Source organism: Trichomycterus rosablanca, chromosome 6, assembly GCF_030014385.1.
Source record: "Trichomycterus rosablanca isolate fTriRos1 chromosome 6, fTriRos1.hap1, whole genome shotgun sequence".
In the NCBI taxonomy this organism is placed as follows: domain Eukaryota; kingdom Metazoa; phylum Chordata; class Actinopteri; order Siluriformes; family Trichomycteridae; genus Trichomycterus; species Trichomycterus rosablanca.
In genome coordinates this window covers 28,466,343-28,482,150 of record NC_085993.1, presented here as the reverse complement: position 1 = coordinate 28,482,150, position 15,808 = coordinate 28,466,343, and the positions used below count along the sequence as shown (strand labels likewise).

The 15,808-nt window shown below is 38.5% G+C and overlaps 1 protein-coding gene across 7 annotated transcripts in view; it reads right to left on the bottom strand.

Annotated features, from left to right (window-relative positions):
• Positions 1-15,808, bottom strand: part of LOC134317013 (protein unc-80 homolog) — a 77,791-nt gene that overhangs the window by 50,645 nt on the left and 11,338 nt on the right. For 4 of the 7 annotated variants that reach the window (XM_062997647.1, XM_062997650.1, XM_062997649.1 and 1 more), the window contains exons 13-21: positions 14,517-14,861; positions 14,208-14,339; positions 12,635-12,782; positions 8,877-8,927; positions 8,298-8,446; positions 5,839-6,002; positions 4,579-4,787; positions 2,726-2,832; positions 1,351-1,498 (exon numbers count right to left, since the gene is read on the bottom strand). In XM_062997647.1, coding sequence (XP_062853717.1) covers positions 1,351-1,498; positions 2,726-2,832; positions 4,579-4,787; positions 5,839-6,002; positions 8,298-8,446; positions 8,877-8,927; positions 12,635-12,782; positions 14,208-14,339; positions 14,517-14,861 — 1,453 coding nt within the window. The remainder of the gene's footprint in view (positions 1-1,350; positions 1,499-2,725; positions 2,833-4,578; positions 4,788-5,838; positions 6,003-8,297; positions 8,447-8,876; positions 8,928-12,634; positions 12,783-14,207; positions 14,340-14,516; positions 14,862-15,808) is intronic. The other 3 variants (XM_062997651.1, XM_062997653.1, XM_062997654.1) reach the window with 1 other exon arrangement.

Below are 15,808 nucleotides of genomic sequence, written 5' to 3'. Positions count from 1 at the left end.
TAACGGCACTATTTTTTTTAAATCGCGTTAAATTGAGATTGCGTTAATGCGTTATTATCGCGTTAACTTCGACAGCCCTAATATATATATATATATATATATATATATATATATATATATATATATACAGTGTATCACAAAAGTGAGTACACCCCTCACATTTCTGCAAATATTTTATTATATCTTTTCATGGGACAACACTATAGAACTAAAACTTGGATATAACTTAGAGTAGTCAGTGTACAACTTGTATAGCAGTGTAGATTTACTGTCTTCTGAAAATAACTCAACACACAGCCATTAATGTCTAAATGGCTGGCAACATAAGTGAGTACACCCCACAGTGAACATGTCAATATACAACAATATATAGTTTATTTCATTTATATATATATACTGTATATATATTAGGGCTGTCGAAGTTAACGCGATAATAACGCATTAACGCAATCTCAATTTAACGCGATTAAAAAAAAGTGCCGTTAACTCAAATTCTAGTTCATGTTGAGACTTGACTGGTAGAACCAACGTTTTAATGTCGGACTTGCCACCGTTGTTCATTTGCGGTTTGTTAAAATAATATAACTGAGCGTCGTAGGGATGCACTTGCATAATAAAGAAATAAATACACGGTATATTCACAAGTTGTCGGGAGCAAAACACTTTATTAACTTAATCTGTTACGGCACTGAATACCGGAGTCAAGCATGCTAGTCCATGAACTATGGAAGCCCCAAAAGGGTCAAAACACACTCACTTCGTGTAGAAACGTCCACTTTTCACATTTCACTTAAAAAACCTTGTTTTCTATAACATTTACACAGATTTTATTTAATGCGATTAATCGCGATTAACTATATGAAATTCTGAGATTAATCGCGATTAAAATTTTTAATCGTTTGACAGCCCTAATATATATATATATATATATATATATATATATATATATATATATATATATATATATATATATATGAAATAAACATATGAAAACATAACCAAATATAATGCTTTTGAAGTCTTTACAATCTGCTAAAACATCCAATACTTTACATTTAGGCACCTCAGATGGAGAGCTGGAAGTTCTGGTATTTAATTTTGTTGTCACTGTACCAGAACAGCCAGATACATAAACACTGGAAGCCGCTGTCTTTAAGCCACCAGACAGCTTTGTGACAGCTTCCCACAAAGATGCACATACAAACACAAACACACACACAGAGTTGCCATGGAAGATGGTAGAAAAAACTGAGTGCACCAGAAGCACAGCACAGGACACGGACGGGCACAAACACAGAGCGAGTGACGAGGGGGTCGACGAGCGAGGGGGAAAAAACCCCAGGGTTCTACCATCTTTCTCCTCTGTGTGGTGAATCTTGGATGGGTTCCGCCGACCGGACCGCCATTTACCAAGCCGCTTGAAGAAATTCTCCTCCTCTTCCCGACCGTACTCCATGACACTTCCCTCCGACAGCTTTACAGCACTTGTAAATTTCACCTGGTGGGACAAAATGGTCAGTCTGAGTGATTACCTGATTCTTTTTATGCACTTTCAGAGACAAAATTTTACAGGTATGGAATATTATGTGCATCAGTGTTTTTGGGATTCCTAAAATAAACAAATAAATAGTGCCAACAGCATCACATGATCAAAAACCCCTCAAAAATATAACACAAACAGCATCATGCGATCTAAAACTCTTTGTTGATGTAATTCCAACAGCATCATGTGGGCGGCACGGTGGCTTAGTGGGTAGCACTGTCGCCTGACAGCAAGAAGGTCCTGAGTTCGTTCACCAGGTGGGGTGATCCGGGTCCTTTCCGGGTCCGGGTCCTTTCTTTGTGACCTCATTCTGTCCGACCTCATCCGACCTTCCCACCCTCAAACACGGCCAACTGTGTGGATGCCCGTGGCTCTGCTGAGACACTCAACAGTGGTGTGCTAGTGTGTTAAACCACTGCAACATCCAAATGTCCTTCCTGGGGTTGTTTCAGGAATGGGCTAAGCGCCTGCATGTACCGTTATTATTTCATTTATTTCTACTGCATACAAATACATATTGGGCAATTATATGCTTTCATCTTCAAGTAACAGTTTCAAAAAGGCCCTAATGTGCACCAGCATGACTGGAAAGAAATATGCACCAAAAGCAAAGTTCATAATGAAATATGCACCAAAAGCAAAGTTCATAATGAAATATGCACCAAAGTTCATAATGAAATATGCACCAAAAGCAAAGTTCATAATGAAATATGCACCAAAAGCAAAGTTCATAATGAAATATGCACCAAAAGCAAAGTTCATAATGAAATATGCACCAAAAGCAAAGTTCATAATGAAATATGCACCAAAAGCAAAGTTCATAAAGAAATATGCACCAAAAGCAAAGTTCATAATGAAATATGCACCAAAAGCAAAGTTCATAAAGAAATATGCACCAAAAGCAAAGTTCATAAAGAAATATGCACCAAAAGCAAAGTTCATAATGAAATATGCACCAAAAGCAAAGTTCATAATGAAATATGCACCAAAAGCAAAGTTCATAATGAAATATGCACCACAGTTCATAATGAAATATGCAACAAGAGCAAAGTTCATAATAAAATACTTTGATGAGCAGGGGAACCTGTATGGGTCAGGAGTTATGACCTTCTTAAAGCCCTTGTAAAATATTAGGCATAACCTTTAAAAACAAAAATTTTTCAATGTCTGACTGGATCTCACCTTGGAGCTCTGCCTGATGAAAGAAAGTCTGTCCACTGAGCTGATGTCCAGCAGGTCTTCCACTCCATCAGCAAGGCCAGACAGGGACGAGCGCTTTAGCCAGTTCCCTGCACACGGAGCCATAAATCGGTGAACAACAAACACACACAAAACCAGGTCACCTGACTTATTTACTGCAATTAGCAGCATCACTTAAACTTTCTGTTTGTTAGATAAATGCACTACTTATACAGTCCAGTTTGGCCAGCACGACCAAGATGACACTTAAATCTACAGCAACATGGAAAATGGAAAGGAACTTGGACTGATCTGAGCTGGGACAGTAGGAACAATAGCTTACACACACTGGTATGGACAAAGACAGTACAGGATTTACAGACACAAAAGCATATAATATACTACATAGTTGCTATAAAGCATTTCCATATATTATTTCTCAACATTTAACATGGTATTAGCAGTGCTTGAAGTGGGCTAGTACTCACCGGTACACAATACCGGCAATTCTACATTTTACTCTTTGGTGTACCGTGACTATTTTATGTACATATTTTCAGTGGGGTACTCGTAATAATCGTATATACACTCCATTATCCAAGGGGCACTACATAATGTTTACCTGTTCCTGTTGAATGTTTTACACACTTTGGTTACATTCATGACAGGACAGGTAATTACTGGTTACACAAGATTAATCAGTTTACTTTAAGTTTAATGTCAAACACAGTCATGGACAATTTTGTATCTCCAATTCACCTCACTTGCATGTCTTTGGACTGTGGGAGAAAACCAGAGCTCCTGGAGGAAACCCACGCAGACACAGGGAGAACATGCAAACTCCACACAGAAAGGAACCAGGCCGCTCCACCTGGGAATCAAACCCAGGAACTTCTTGCTGTGAGGCGACAGTACTACCCACCAAGCCATCATGCTGGCCGCTGTTGAATGTATGTCATGTGATGTAAGAATGTAATGAATTGCTGATATCAGTTGCCAATATGTAAAAAAGGGGAGTACAGGCACTTTATTTCCCCACTTCTAGCACTGGTGATCACAAAAACGCACACTGATACACACATACGTAGGATGGAGAGAGTGAACGGAGGGCGGACTGTCCTACGGCATGCTGGTGACAAAAAGATCACACATACACACAAACAGAGGTTGGTTTTCAGATTATTACCACATTAATAAGACACAGCTTGTGCACATTCGTCATTGAATAAATTCCAAATTATAAAACGGATAGTTCCGGTCCTAAAATCTGATTGGCTGAGCCGCGTTGTAAAATCCCCGATAAACGCACACCTAGGACCACCTCACATCATTCCATATTAATACGCCACTGAATACAAAAGTTAATGTTATTTTCGCCCTCATGTTGCCTAGCAACACTGTTAATCGAACTATTTTGCGTCGCGGAAGAACGCTTTATTGTAAGTTTATACACAATAAATACATTTATGAATTAAACATTGTTGTATTTATTATATATGTACTATTATAAAATCACAGTAATGCACGGCCTCTCGTGGCTTATTGCTTTATTAATCTGACTTTTTCTTTTGGGTTGCCAGATTGGACAAGAGCATACTAGTATCACAAATGTGCACATAGCCTATATGTAAGGTAATGAAATATTATGTTACAGTTATAGGGAACCGAACTACCTAAAAACACCAATGTCAAGCCAAGACCAACTATATGTGAAGGTCCAGAAATGTAAAGTGACATTGAAATAACAATCTGATAGATACTACCTGTGAGTCACAAATAACTAAGCATATTTCAATAACATCAATACCATAATGAGAAAAAAAAATGGTTAGAATAGACCTCACATACACACACACCTATGGGCAGTTTAAGCTTCTTGCGCAATGAGATACGCCTAGATCGAGAGCGTGAGCGACGGTCTGTTGTAGTGCCAGAGTGGGCAGTGGTGCATTCTGATGTGTCCTGCTCTGACTGACTGCTGGTGTCACTGGCAGCGCTTTGAGACTTGAACATTTTCCTCCAGAAGTCCTTTCTTCCTAACAGAGCGCCGGGGATCTGCTCCTCGCTGACACACACATGATGAATAAAGACTTTATTTTTATATACCATTGATAGGTCACAAAGTGCTTCATAAAGTAGGGAAATACATTTATTTATTTGCTTTTACTTAAGTGTTTTATCTTAGGGTTGTGGTGGGTCCAGTGCCACCCAGAAACACAAGGTACAAGGCAAGAACACACCGTTGATGGGCATAGATCTATTGCAGGATGACACTCTCACATTCCCACTAATATCCACCTAACATCTGCCTTTTTAATAACATTTGGGAGAAAACCTGATAATCCAGAAGAGAGAAACCACTGGCAATCTCTACAAACGGGGACGAGGATCAAACCCAGGACCTCAGAAACCTTGCTGTGTCGGACCTTACTAAGTGTGACATGTCTGCTTACAAATACTGCACCCACCAACATAAGAAACACGCACTAATCCTCATTGGGTGGCGAGTCATTTGCATTGTGCTAGACACAGCAGGTCATGCAGACGTTCAGTGTGGTATTCACATGTTAAATAAAGAGAGATTTTTATGGGCACTATTTATGGCCATACTGTGTCCTAAATCACATACTACCTAGCACTTACGCTATACATAGCAGATGCATTTAGCAGACGCTTTTATCCAAAGCGACTTACAGCACTGTGACAGTATATCGTCTAAGCAATTGAGGGTTAAGAGCCTTGCTCAAGGGCCCATCAGTTTGCAACCTGGCATGGGTGGAGCTTGAACCAGCCACCTTTTGATTACTAGTACCTTAACCATTAGGCTTCAACTGCCTACAGTATACCACAGATGGTATAGTTACACACTAGATAACACATGCCAGGAAATCATTTGTAATCAGGAACTCAGCATCAATAAAATAAAGTCAAAAAAACATTTTACAGAACGCACTCTAATAAAAATGCTAGTCAGAGAACAATGGGCCATTAAAGCTCTCTTGTACACCCACCCTGGCGATGACACCTTTAGGGTTTGAATTCTCAGCAGTGATAGATCATTCTACCCTCATTAATATGTGTATTAATACAATGCACTAGGTGTTTTGCAAGCAAACCTTTTTTGTGCAGACGACTTGGTCTCCTCTTTATCCTCAGGCCTTTTTGTGGCATTGAGTTTTTCTGCGCTATCCAGCAGAGCACTGAGGGCCACTCGACGAAACACGTTGCCATGTGATTCTTTGATAAACTGAACTAGCTGCCGAATGTCGCAGTACAGGCCCTGTTTTGTGTGTTTTTAAGAAAAGGGAAGGACAAAATACTTGCTTAAAACCAGGTTAAGAGTGATGGTGGTCTACTCTAGATCATTCATACACAACACACACCTTGAAAAAATATTCATTCACATTACCAGAGATTTTGATCAACTTAACAGGAATCAGTAATTTGTGAATCAGACACTCATTTAAAATTAAACATTCATAACTTTTCACCCCCTTGTTTAGTACTTGGCTGAGTCACCTTCGCCAGCTTTTACAGCCAGTAGCCTTTTTGAATGAATTTGCACAGCATAGAAAGAAAATTGTACTTGACCCTGTTGTGTACAGTCTTATAGACTAAACTCTTTGGGCATAACAGCAAGGTCTACGTCTGGCATACCTGGCTAATACTGTGAAACATGGTGGTGGCAGCCTCATGCTAAGAAAAACGCTTTTCAGCAGCAGGGACAGGTAGACTTTTAAGAACTACAAGACACATAAATCCAGCCAACTGCAGTAATATTCTTGACAGTACGACAGTGGCACTGTTCACCTTTGTAGCACAGCAGATACAATACAGAATTCTTCAATAGTTTGAACCTCTTTTGGCTGCTGCACTCACAGGCTATTTATGTGTGTATTACAGTCTGTCAGTGTTACTTGTAATGCCCAGGTCAGGGTTGCAGTGGGTCAGGTTTCCTTGAAATCACTGGGCGCAATGCAGTAATACACTCAGGACAAGGTAATAATTCATTGCGGGACTTCAATCATGACCCCCCACAGACATTAATGTCTATATGCAGACACCTGACTGGCTGATAGCACTGCTGGGGTTTTAAACCCTGGATTTCAGCAGTAGCAGGCTGTCATAATTTAGTCCTGCACCCTTCAAACGCCCTTCTTGTGAAGTGAAATTGTTTACAGTTACTTACAGTTGGAATATTGCTTGGTAATTAAAGAACAACTGGTACATTAAGGACTCTTTTTTTTTTTAGTAACATAGAATTGTTTAGCATGAGACCATTACAATGACAGTTAAAGCAATGACAGCAGTGTTAATTTCGTTGACGAATGATTTGTCATAGTTTTCGTCAACGAACCTTTTTTTCATGACGAAAACGAGACGATAACTAAATAAAAACTACATAAAAGGATAAAAACTATGACGAAATGAATTGACACTTTCGTCAACGAATAAAACCGAAAATGTTTGGCAGGGACGACATCCAATCAGACCTGATTTAGTTTTGTGGAAGGTAGGGACAAGTTAGAAAGAGATCCAATCATAACTACTTTAGCGTATGTGGAGAGGCGGGACAAGCCGGGTAGCCATCCAATCAGTACTAATCTCTTTTGCAGTACCACGGTAAGACCACACTTGCACAAATTTGATCTAAACCCGGGAAGTCCAGACTAGCCTGTGAACTGTCTTTACTCATTAAACTAGATTAATGTCAACAGGGAGAAAGAGGAGAGCCGATATCTGGACACATTTCTCATTTGACGTCATGAAAAACAAGACGATGTGTAAACCATGTGGGGCGATCTCGGGTAAAAACACAACACATCTGAAACAACATCTGGCACTGCTGGCAGTATAATGGCAACATAATGGCACTGCTGCTTTTATGGTACCCAGTTTTATAAAGAATGTAATATGCAATTTGTTATAAACAATGCATATACTTTTCAGGCAGAGCAGGCCTACTGGTCATTAATATTTTGTTATTGTTATGCTCAATAAGCAAGGTCATGTAAATAAAGATGTTTGAAATAAGTTAAATCTGTTTTTGTGTGTATTGCACATTCAAACATTAATAATATTCCATAACTGATTAAAAATGTTTCATTTTGTGTAAGTGTATATAATGACTTAAATAATTCAGGGGAACTGATGACAAAGCATTTACATTTTACACCCTTTATATTTTAGTCGACTGAATCGACTGTAGATTTAGTCGACTATATTCTTATAATAATTAGTCGACTAAAACTAGACTAAAACTAAAACAATTAAGATGACTAAATTATGACTAAAACTAAATGACATTTTAGTCAAAAGACTATGACTAAAACTAAATCAAAATTTGCTGTCAAAATTAACACTGAATGACAGTTGGTAACAATGCTCTTTTTGTGCTGATACTGCCTGTGCCAGTATCGCTGCCAATACAGATACAGCAAGGGTATTGGAACAACCCTAATAAAAGTAGTTAAACACTTTTTCAAGGCAATATATCAACCCCTTATATATAAATACATGGCCAGCTGTAGGACCACTCACAAAATCCTGACTTGTTTAATACTGAGCTTCTCACCAGATTTTCTGGACTGTGTAGCTCATGTGTAGTGGATGCACATCTGGTTATGAGGGATTTGAACATGCAGCCCACCACCACAGCCTCCATACTCTGGGCCAGAGACTTATCTCCTCCGGTGGCAAAATTGTTTCCAAAGCCTGCCTTGTCTGTAAACACATAAGAACCACCTTAGATGCTGAGCATGAGGCTGAAAGATATGATGGAGCAACTGAATTTAGGCTCAGGCATGAGTGAGAGAACGAGAGAAGCAGAAAGCCATTAATACATTCAAGCAAAAAAATCAAGCACATGAAAGGGAAAGGGCTCAAGGGGGGTGAAAGATTGTACCATGCAAATGTCTGCGGCCTGTTGAGTGCTTGGCATTCAAGTTATGCTTTAGTTTTACAGCATTGTGGGTGGAATTATTTTCTGCTAAATTTAGAAAATGGTCTTTTGGTTTCATATGAACATTTGGGATTTTTATACATTAGTCTTTATCTGGAGGCGAAAATGTCACCTTAGACACAGGGAGGGGTGCAGGAATGGGTGTAATGCCTAGTTTTTTTTTGGCAGTAAATTTAGATATTGTGTATCTACCGAAGTTTCGCTTATTCGCCCTCCTGGACCTCTCACCTGCACTGCCGTATTCTGCAAGAGAAGAGATGCGGGGCAACATTGGTGTCAGGCCAGCACAGACATAAAGATCTCAGGAAAACACTAACTCACCCCAAATAAACACACTCACATACCATATACACACTTCAAGAGACCTTCAGGGTTCATTATCATTCCACTCATATGTTCACTAACTTGCCAACAGTTTAAAGTTAACAAAATTTAACATTTTTTAATTTCAAATAGAAAAAAGATTGGCAAGTCTGCTGAAAGGATGAGTGACTGAGTAATGGAAGATGATTTACAGACACTGGTGTTTTATGAGAATAAAATGGATCTAAGGGCAGACCAGGAATAAAATAGTCAATACTTCGAACTTGCCCTTTGAACCACTTAAGTCTCTAAAACACAGTTTTCAGGGATTAGGGAGACAGGAGAGAAAATTGGGAGTGGAGAAGAGATGAAAACAGTACGATTAAATGCCATGATCAGCATTTTAAAAACAATACTATTTCCTGCATAGTATTTCTGAAAATAGGATTGAGACTGTGGTGTAGCTTTGCGTCAGTAGGAAAAGAAAACAAGGTTATTACTATAAAAGAAGACTGTGTGGCCAAAATACTGTGTGGCAAAATGACTATTTTAGGTGTATTAGTCACAATCAAAAGTATTAAATAAATTATATAAAATAAATATTCTTCCAACCATGCTGTTAACTGTTTAAAAAAATTTTGTTTAATTATTTCCATCTACAAATCCTGATTCAGGAAAAGTGACATTTTTGCATAATGCAATGAATGAAGAATCTCTGATTTCTCTTGAACCTTTATTTACTGACAAAAGTATAATGAAAAGTTTTCCTACGTTTTCACTATTAACATAATTGTACAGTACTTGTCAAATATCTGCAAGTTTATCTGCATTTAATGTCTGCAACACACTAAAAAATTTGAAAACTTGCCTCTGTCCATCATCCTTTCTATAAATGACACATTTTAATAATTTGGGAACTGATGATTGTAACAGGGATGCTGAATGAAGATTTGACAAATGTTCGCTTTTGTAGTTAGTTGGTCCTCGTTGTCTTTGGCACAAAGAACTTGATGTCCAATTTCTCTAAAAAAGCTGAAATTTGCTTTTTCATCTGATTGCAGCATGTTTCCACTGTGTTTTGGTACATCTTAGATGAGTTCGGACCCTTATGCCTAGTTCACACTACATGATTTTTTCCCTGATTTTCGCTTGCCGACTGGTCGCCGCTAGATGTGGCAGCTCGGGAGCAATTCAGCATTCGGCTCTCGATCGCTATGTGTGAACTGTTCAACGACTCGATCCGAGCAGCTTGCTGAGCCCTCGCAGACTCAAGAAAAATATCTAGCATGAGAGCTATGTCAAACTACAGACACATGGTGAGGGGAAACCCAGGGGAGGAATTGTAAAATGTGGGACAGGGGTATAATATAGTTTCTATCAGAATACATCGGCACACACAAGCTTTACAGTTTTTTGTGATCTTATCGTCCACGCCAAACCATAATACCAATGAAAAATATTCATTTATCTCCAACTCACTACAGAACAGACAATCCCTGCTTGTCGCCCAATCCACTCGGATTAATTTATTTTTCCTACTTGCTTTTTTGCTGCACATTAGTGCACAAACAACTTTGATCGCTCGCTTCTTGTTGACGTGCAATTTTGGACGTGGTATCATTAAATCTCTTGTCACTTCTTGTGTGTTTTTGAAACAAAACGTAGTTTGGGAGACCGGATGGACTCATATGAGATTCCTCCTGGTGATAGATTGTGTAGTGTGAAACCCCCTATTGCCGATCAGTTGTGTAGTGTGAAATCCACAACGACTTAAAAGACTCCCGAGTGCAAGAGATCCAGTTGTGTAGTGTGAACTGTAAAGCAATCTGAACAACTTGAAAGTCATGTAGTGTGAACTTGGCATTAGACGTAGGCAGCTTGCCTAAAAGAATTGATGTATATCTTTCTCTTTGAGTAATAAAGTTTCAAGTCGTATTTCAGGATATAGTGGCAGGCTCTGCTTAATGACAACAGTTTTCTAAAGTTCTCCCAAACCCATGTTGATAAATTTAACAGAGAAGCATAACAGTTTCTCATGCAATGCTGTTCTGAGGTCTTAGAGGTTACAGGGACTAAAATTTGTCTGGATTACCTGAATATTTTTACAATATTACATACGATACGTAGCTGGTAAAAAAAACAACATTGTTTGCAGTTTTGCATTAAGACGATTTTTTTTTTTTACAGTACTGTGACAGTATATTGTCTAAGCAATTAAGGGTTAAGGGTCCAACATGGTCCAACATGGGCAACCTGGCAGTGGTGGGGATTGAACAAGTGACCTTTCAATTACTATTCCTGTACCTTAACCACTAGGCTACAACTGCCCAATTCACCACTTATTAGGAGAACTGTCAAAAACTGAGCATTTGATGGGTCCTCCTTTTATACCCAGTCATGATTCCCTCACCTGTTACCAATTCACCTGCTTAATGTGGAATGTTTCAAAATTATATAAATGTCTACTCTTTGTCCTGTCCCAACTGTTTCAGCCAAAACGCAAGTCATTTCTTTTTACCTTCATCAGTTAAATAAAGGTTCATGAGAAATAACAAATCACAGATTTTAGTTTCTACTGCATTTCACAAAATGTCCCAAGTCAGAAACGGGATTGATAAAAGTGATGATAGAATGTGGCGAGGAGAATGTGATTTCAATCATACAGCATTACAAATAAATAAGATAGCATTTTATAAATAAAAGGGATTTAAATTTTATTGTGATTATATGGCTCAGGTATTAAAAAATCTAACACAGCAGGAAAATATATAAAACACAAATCAATAATGTCTACTTATTTGTCCTCAAAAATTACTACTTTACTACTTTATAACTCAACTAGGGTTTAGGGTTGAATCCAACAACCCCCACTATGCAGGCTGGTCTATTTAGATACGTTTGATTGATTGATTGATTACTAAATTACACCATAAGATGTAGTTCCAAAACCTCTTTCCCATTTATGTGCCATTTCACCTTCACATAACCATCAACCACATACACAAAACCAGGCTAACTTATGAAGTAAGGTTGAAAAAAAGTAAGAAAAACATTCAGACCACCAACTATGCCCATTGCCCTGGCTACAATTTTACATTTATTTAGGTGTGTTGTTTAAGAACAATAATTCGATTTTTAACTTTGTGTATCTTGAACAATAGTTATGCACACCATGGTTTATATTCATTATAACTATAAATAATGTTAATATTAATGTCACACTCCCCTCCTTAGTTGTACACTTATGATGTTAAACATCTGAATTGCCTTGTAAGGCATTTATAGGCAGAGCAAAGTGAGTTAAATATTATGTCATACTATAACCAGTTCTTTATGTTCTATACAATGTTGAATAGACACATAAGAAAGGCTAGACACACACTAGCAAACACTGAAAGCCTTGACAAACACACATATGCAGTAGAGAGGGTGAAAGTTTATGTTTCACAATCTTATCTAATTATTTAGAAAATTTATCTGAAAATGCAATTGGCATAAAATTACTTAATGTGAAAATAGTAAAAAAGATCATGATTTACCAATAATGACAGATATCAGTTATAACCAATGGCTAATGATTCTTCTTCAATTACCTGTCTTAAATGACTACAAGTATGTTCAGAATGGCTGTGGCTTAATTTGCTTACTGTCAGTGATGGGCTCCATACAGAAGCCAAGTAGAGCGTGTAGAAAATCGACGATGTTGTTAAGAGAATCCTTGTTGACATACTCTTTCATGGTCTGTCGAAACTGAACTTTATCCAGCTTGTACAGACTGGTCAGACAGTTTTGGGCCTACACACAGAAATAACCACACAGTCTAAACACACAATCCAGTATTGTAATCAATAATACTATTATAAAAACTTTTAACTGACATTTATGATAACTGAATGTTGCAAAACTTTGTCCAGAAAGCATGCAAGCTCCGACTGGGTTGACAGTTCACTTTCATAACAACGTAACAATGACCTGAAGCATACAGTCAAAACAACACTGGAGTGGCTTTAAGGCAGTTCTTTAAATGGCCCAGCCAAAGCCCAGACATGCAACCCATTAAACATTTGAAACCTGAAGATGGCAGTTCACAGATGCTCATCATCTTCTCTGATAAGGCTTGAGAGGATTTGTATAAAGAATGTAAGGAAAGCTTGTAAAGCTGTATCCATAAAGACTTGCAGCTAAAATTGCTCTACAAAGTACTGAATAAGAAGCCTGAATAATTTTTGATTGATTTGTAATTCATTCTTGAAAATTAATGGGAACATGCTTTTACTTTACTATGCGTTATTAAGAGTAAATTGATAGGTAAGATGCCAATTATATGAATTTAAAATAAATACCACAACACAAATAAAAGGGAGAAAAAAAAAGAGGTCTGAATACATTTTGAATTCACTAGATATACAGTACATGAATGAGCTGAAACATTAGGACCACCCCCCCCTAACATGCTCTCAAAACAGCCTGACCCACCCAGGGACTTCCCAAGACATCAGGAGTCAACTTGAACTTCTGTATGGTGGATCATCCTACAGTGCATTGTGGATCAAGGATACCTTTATAATTGATCACTAAAGGTGGCTACGATTAGCCAAGTGACTACGATAGTGACTTGCATATGTGTGAAGGTACCATTTAAGCAGCGAAGCACATGCTGCTATCAAGGCAACATCTTTTCCCGGGAAGTCCATGGTTAATTCAGTAAGACGATGCCAGACCTTATTCTGTATGCGCTACAACCATGGACACAGAATGTGTGTGCTTGATCTGTCCTCTATTAAAATGCATGGTGCAGCATGCAGAGAAGAATCAGCAAGAATGAAGAAAAATTGTACTTGCGAAACTGCAACAGAAAGTGTTCTCAGTTCAAAGAAACACACCTCTGTCCCAGTTTATTTGGGACAGATTGCTCTTTTTTTGTATTAGAAAATGTCCCGACATATTTGGAAACTGGGTTTGTATAAAATGTCTCTTGTTTGGGACAGTATAAAATTAATAGTTTGTTATTTTTTTCTGCTGTATTATGCTCTGGGCCAGGTCAGCGTGTCAACGGAGTGCATTCAATTCAATATTTGTTCCAACAGTGAAAATTATGACTCCCAAAGGCTACAAGCTAATAATAATTAAACTAATTTAATGAAGTTTAAGAAGTTTATGTCCTGATTTAATAGATTTAAAAGCTATTGGACCATACAATCTGAAAGCAGAGATATTTACCTGTGTGCGCAGGCGATCACCAGAGAGCCCACGATGGCCTTCTCCACAGCCGTAAGCACAACCAAGAGACTTCACAATCTTAATTAGCATAGTTAGAGTTAATCTATGGGAACTGAGGGCAGAGTCGTCCTCCTGAGAATGCAATGAAGGTACATGTACAGAAAGCTCTATCAGAAAATTACTGTTTACTGTCAAATGTGTATATAGAAACAATAAAAATTAAACACTTTTTTTTTTTTTTACCATAAACCTTCCTCCAAATCAAGTCTCACTTATTTAGCGACACAAACTGTAATTTAGACTGTATACCTTACTGGATTTGCTGTTTTTAATATCATTTCTACTTCCACCTCCACTCTCTCCTCCTCCGCCTCCTCCTCCTCCATCACCCCCTCCATCACCATCTCCACTCCCGCCACTGGAAACAGCCGCCGTGCCACCAGAAACAACTCCATGTGCCCCGGCCATGCCTTGACTGACTCCTTCCTTTGTATGCTCTGCCTCTTTAGCTTTGTCCTCAGATTTGGCAGCCTTCTTGGCAGAGCTGGGCACAACACCCAGTTGCAGGAGACAGTCGATAATGTTAAGGGCAATGTCACAGATCCGTGAGCTGATGTCATGGGTGAGGACGGCGTACACTGCTCTTAGAACAGCCTGGACAAGATAATAAGAAGAAAGGAACCTTACTTTTTTACATTAAAAAAGCTCATTTAAAAATCATAAAGGTTAAGAAGTTGGGACTTCGTGTAAGATACAATAAAAACAAGACAAATCAGATGAAATAAGAACCCATGTGCCCATAGCATAGGTGTAAAGGTATCACAGATGCAGAGACGTATATTGGGATTTTAGAGATACATACTCTGCCATCAAGGTGACAAACATTCCACTTGCAAAACGGCAACTATTAGTATTCTCAGTTCCCAAACGATCCAATCCAATATTACCCATATGAAAAAGTAACTGACCCTTATCTACTTAATCAACCAGTTAACCAATATCAATTGACAAGTACCCACTCCCAGGCATGATTCCTGCCAGACCTGTTGAATCTAAATATCACTTAAATAGGACCAGTCTGGCAATGTGAAGCAGACTAGAGGGTCTAAAAAAGCAGCACATGATGCCTAAAAAAGCAGCACATGATGCCTAAACCATGTCCTGACCATTGAAGAACAGGGTGAAAGCAGGTTAAAAATATATGAAGAGAAACAGATGGATTACAGTCAGTAATTGTAGAACTACAAAGTGCTCCTATATGATAAGTGGAGCTGATTAAATGGACAGTGAGTGTAGAAACAAGGAGGTGGTTTTAATGTTATGGCTGATTAGTGTATATAAACTGCATTACCTAGGGGGGACTATGTGACGGTCAAGACTAGTACCAGTCAAGTACCGTTAATGCAAGTCCTTTTTTCTTTCGGCTGCTCTCTCATATTTAGTGGTTGCCAAAACAGGTCTGGTATGAGGACCAGATTTGGCACAGTTTTTCCATTGGACGTCTTTTGTGACGCAACCCTCTTATTTTTATCCAAGCTTGAAACCAGCACTGAAAGCACACTGACAAGTGCACCTCCCAATGGCTAGGCTGTTTCGGCCCT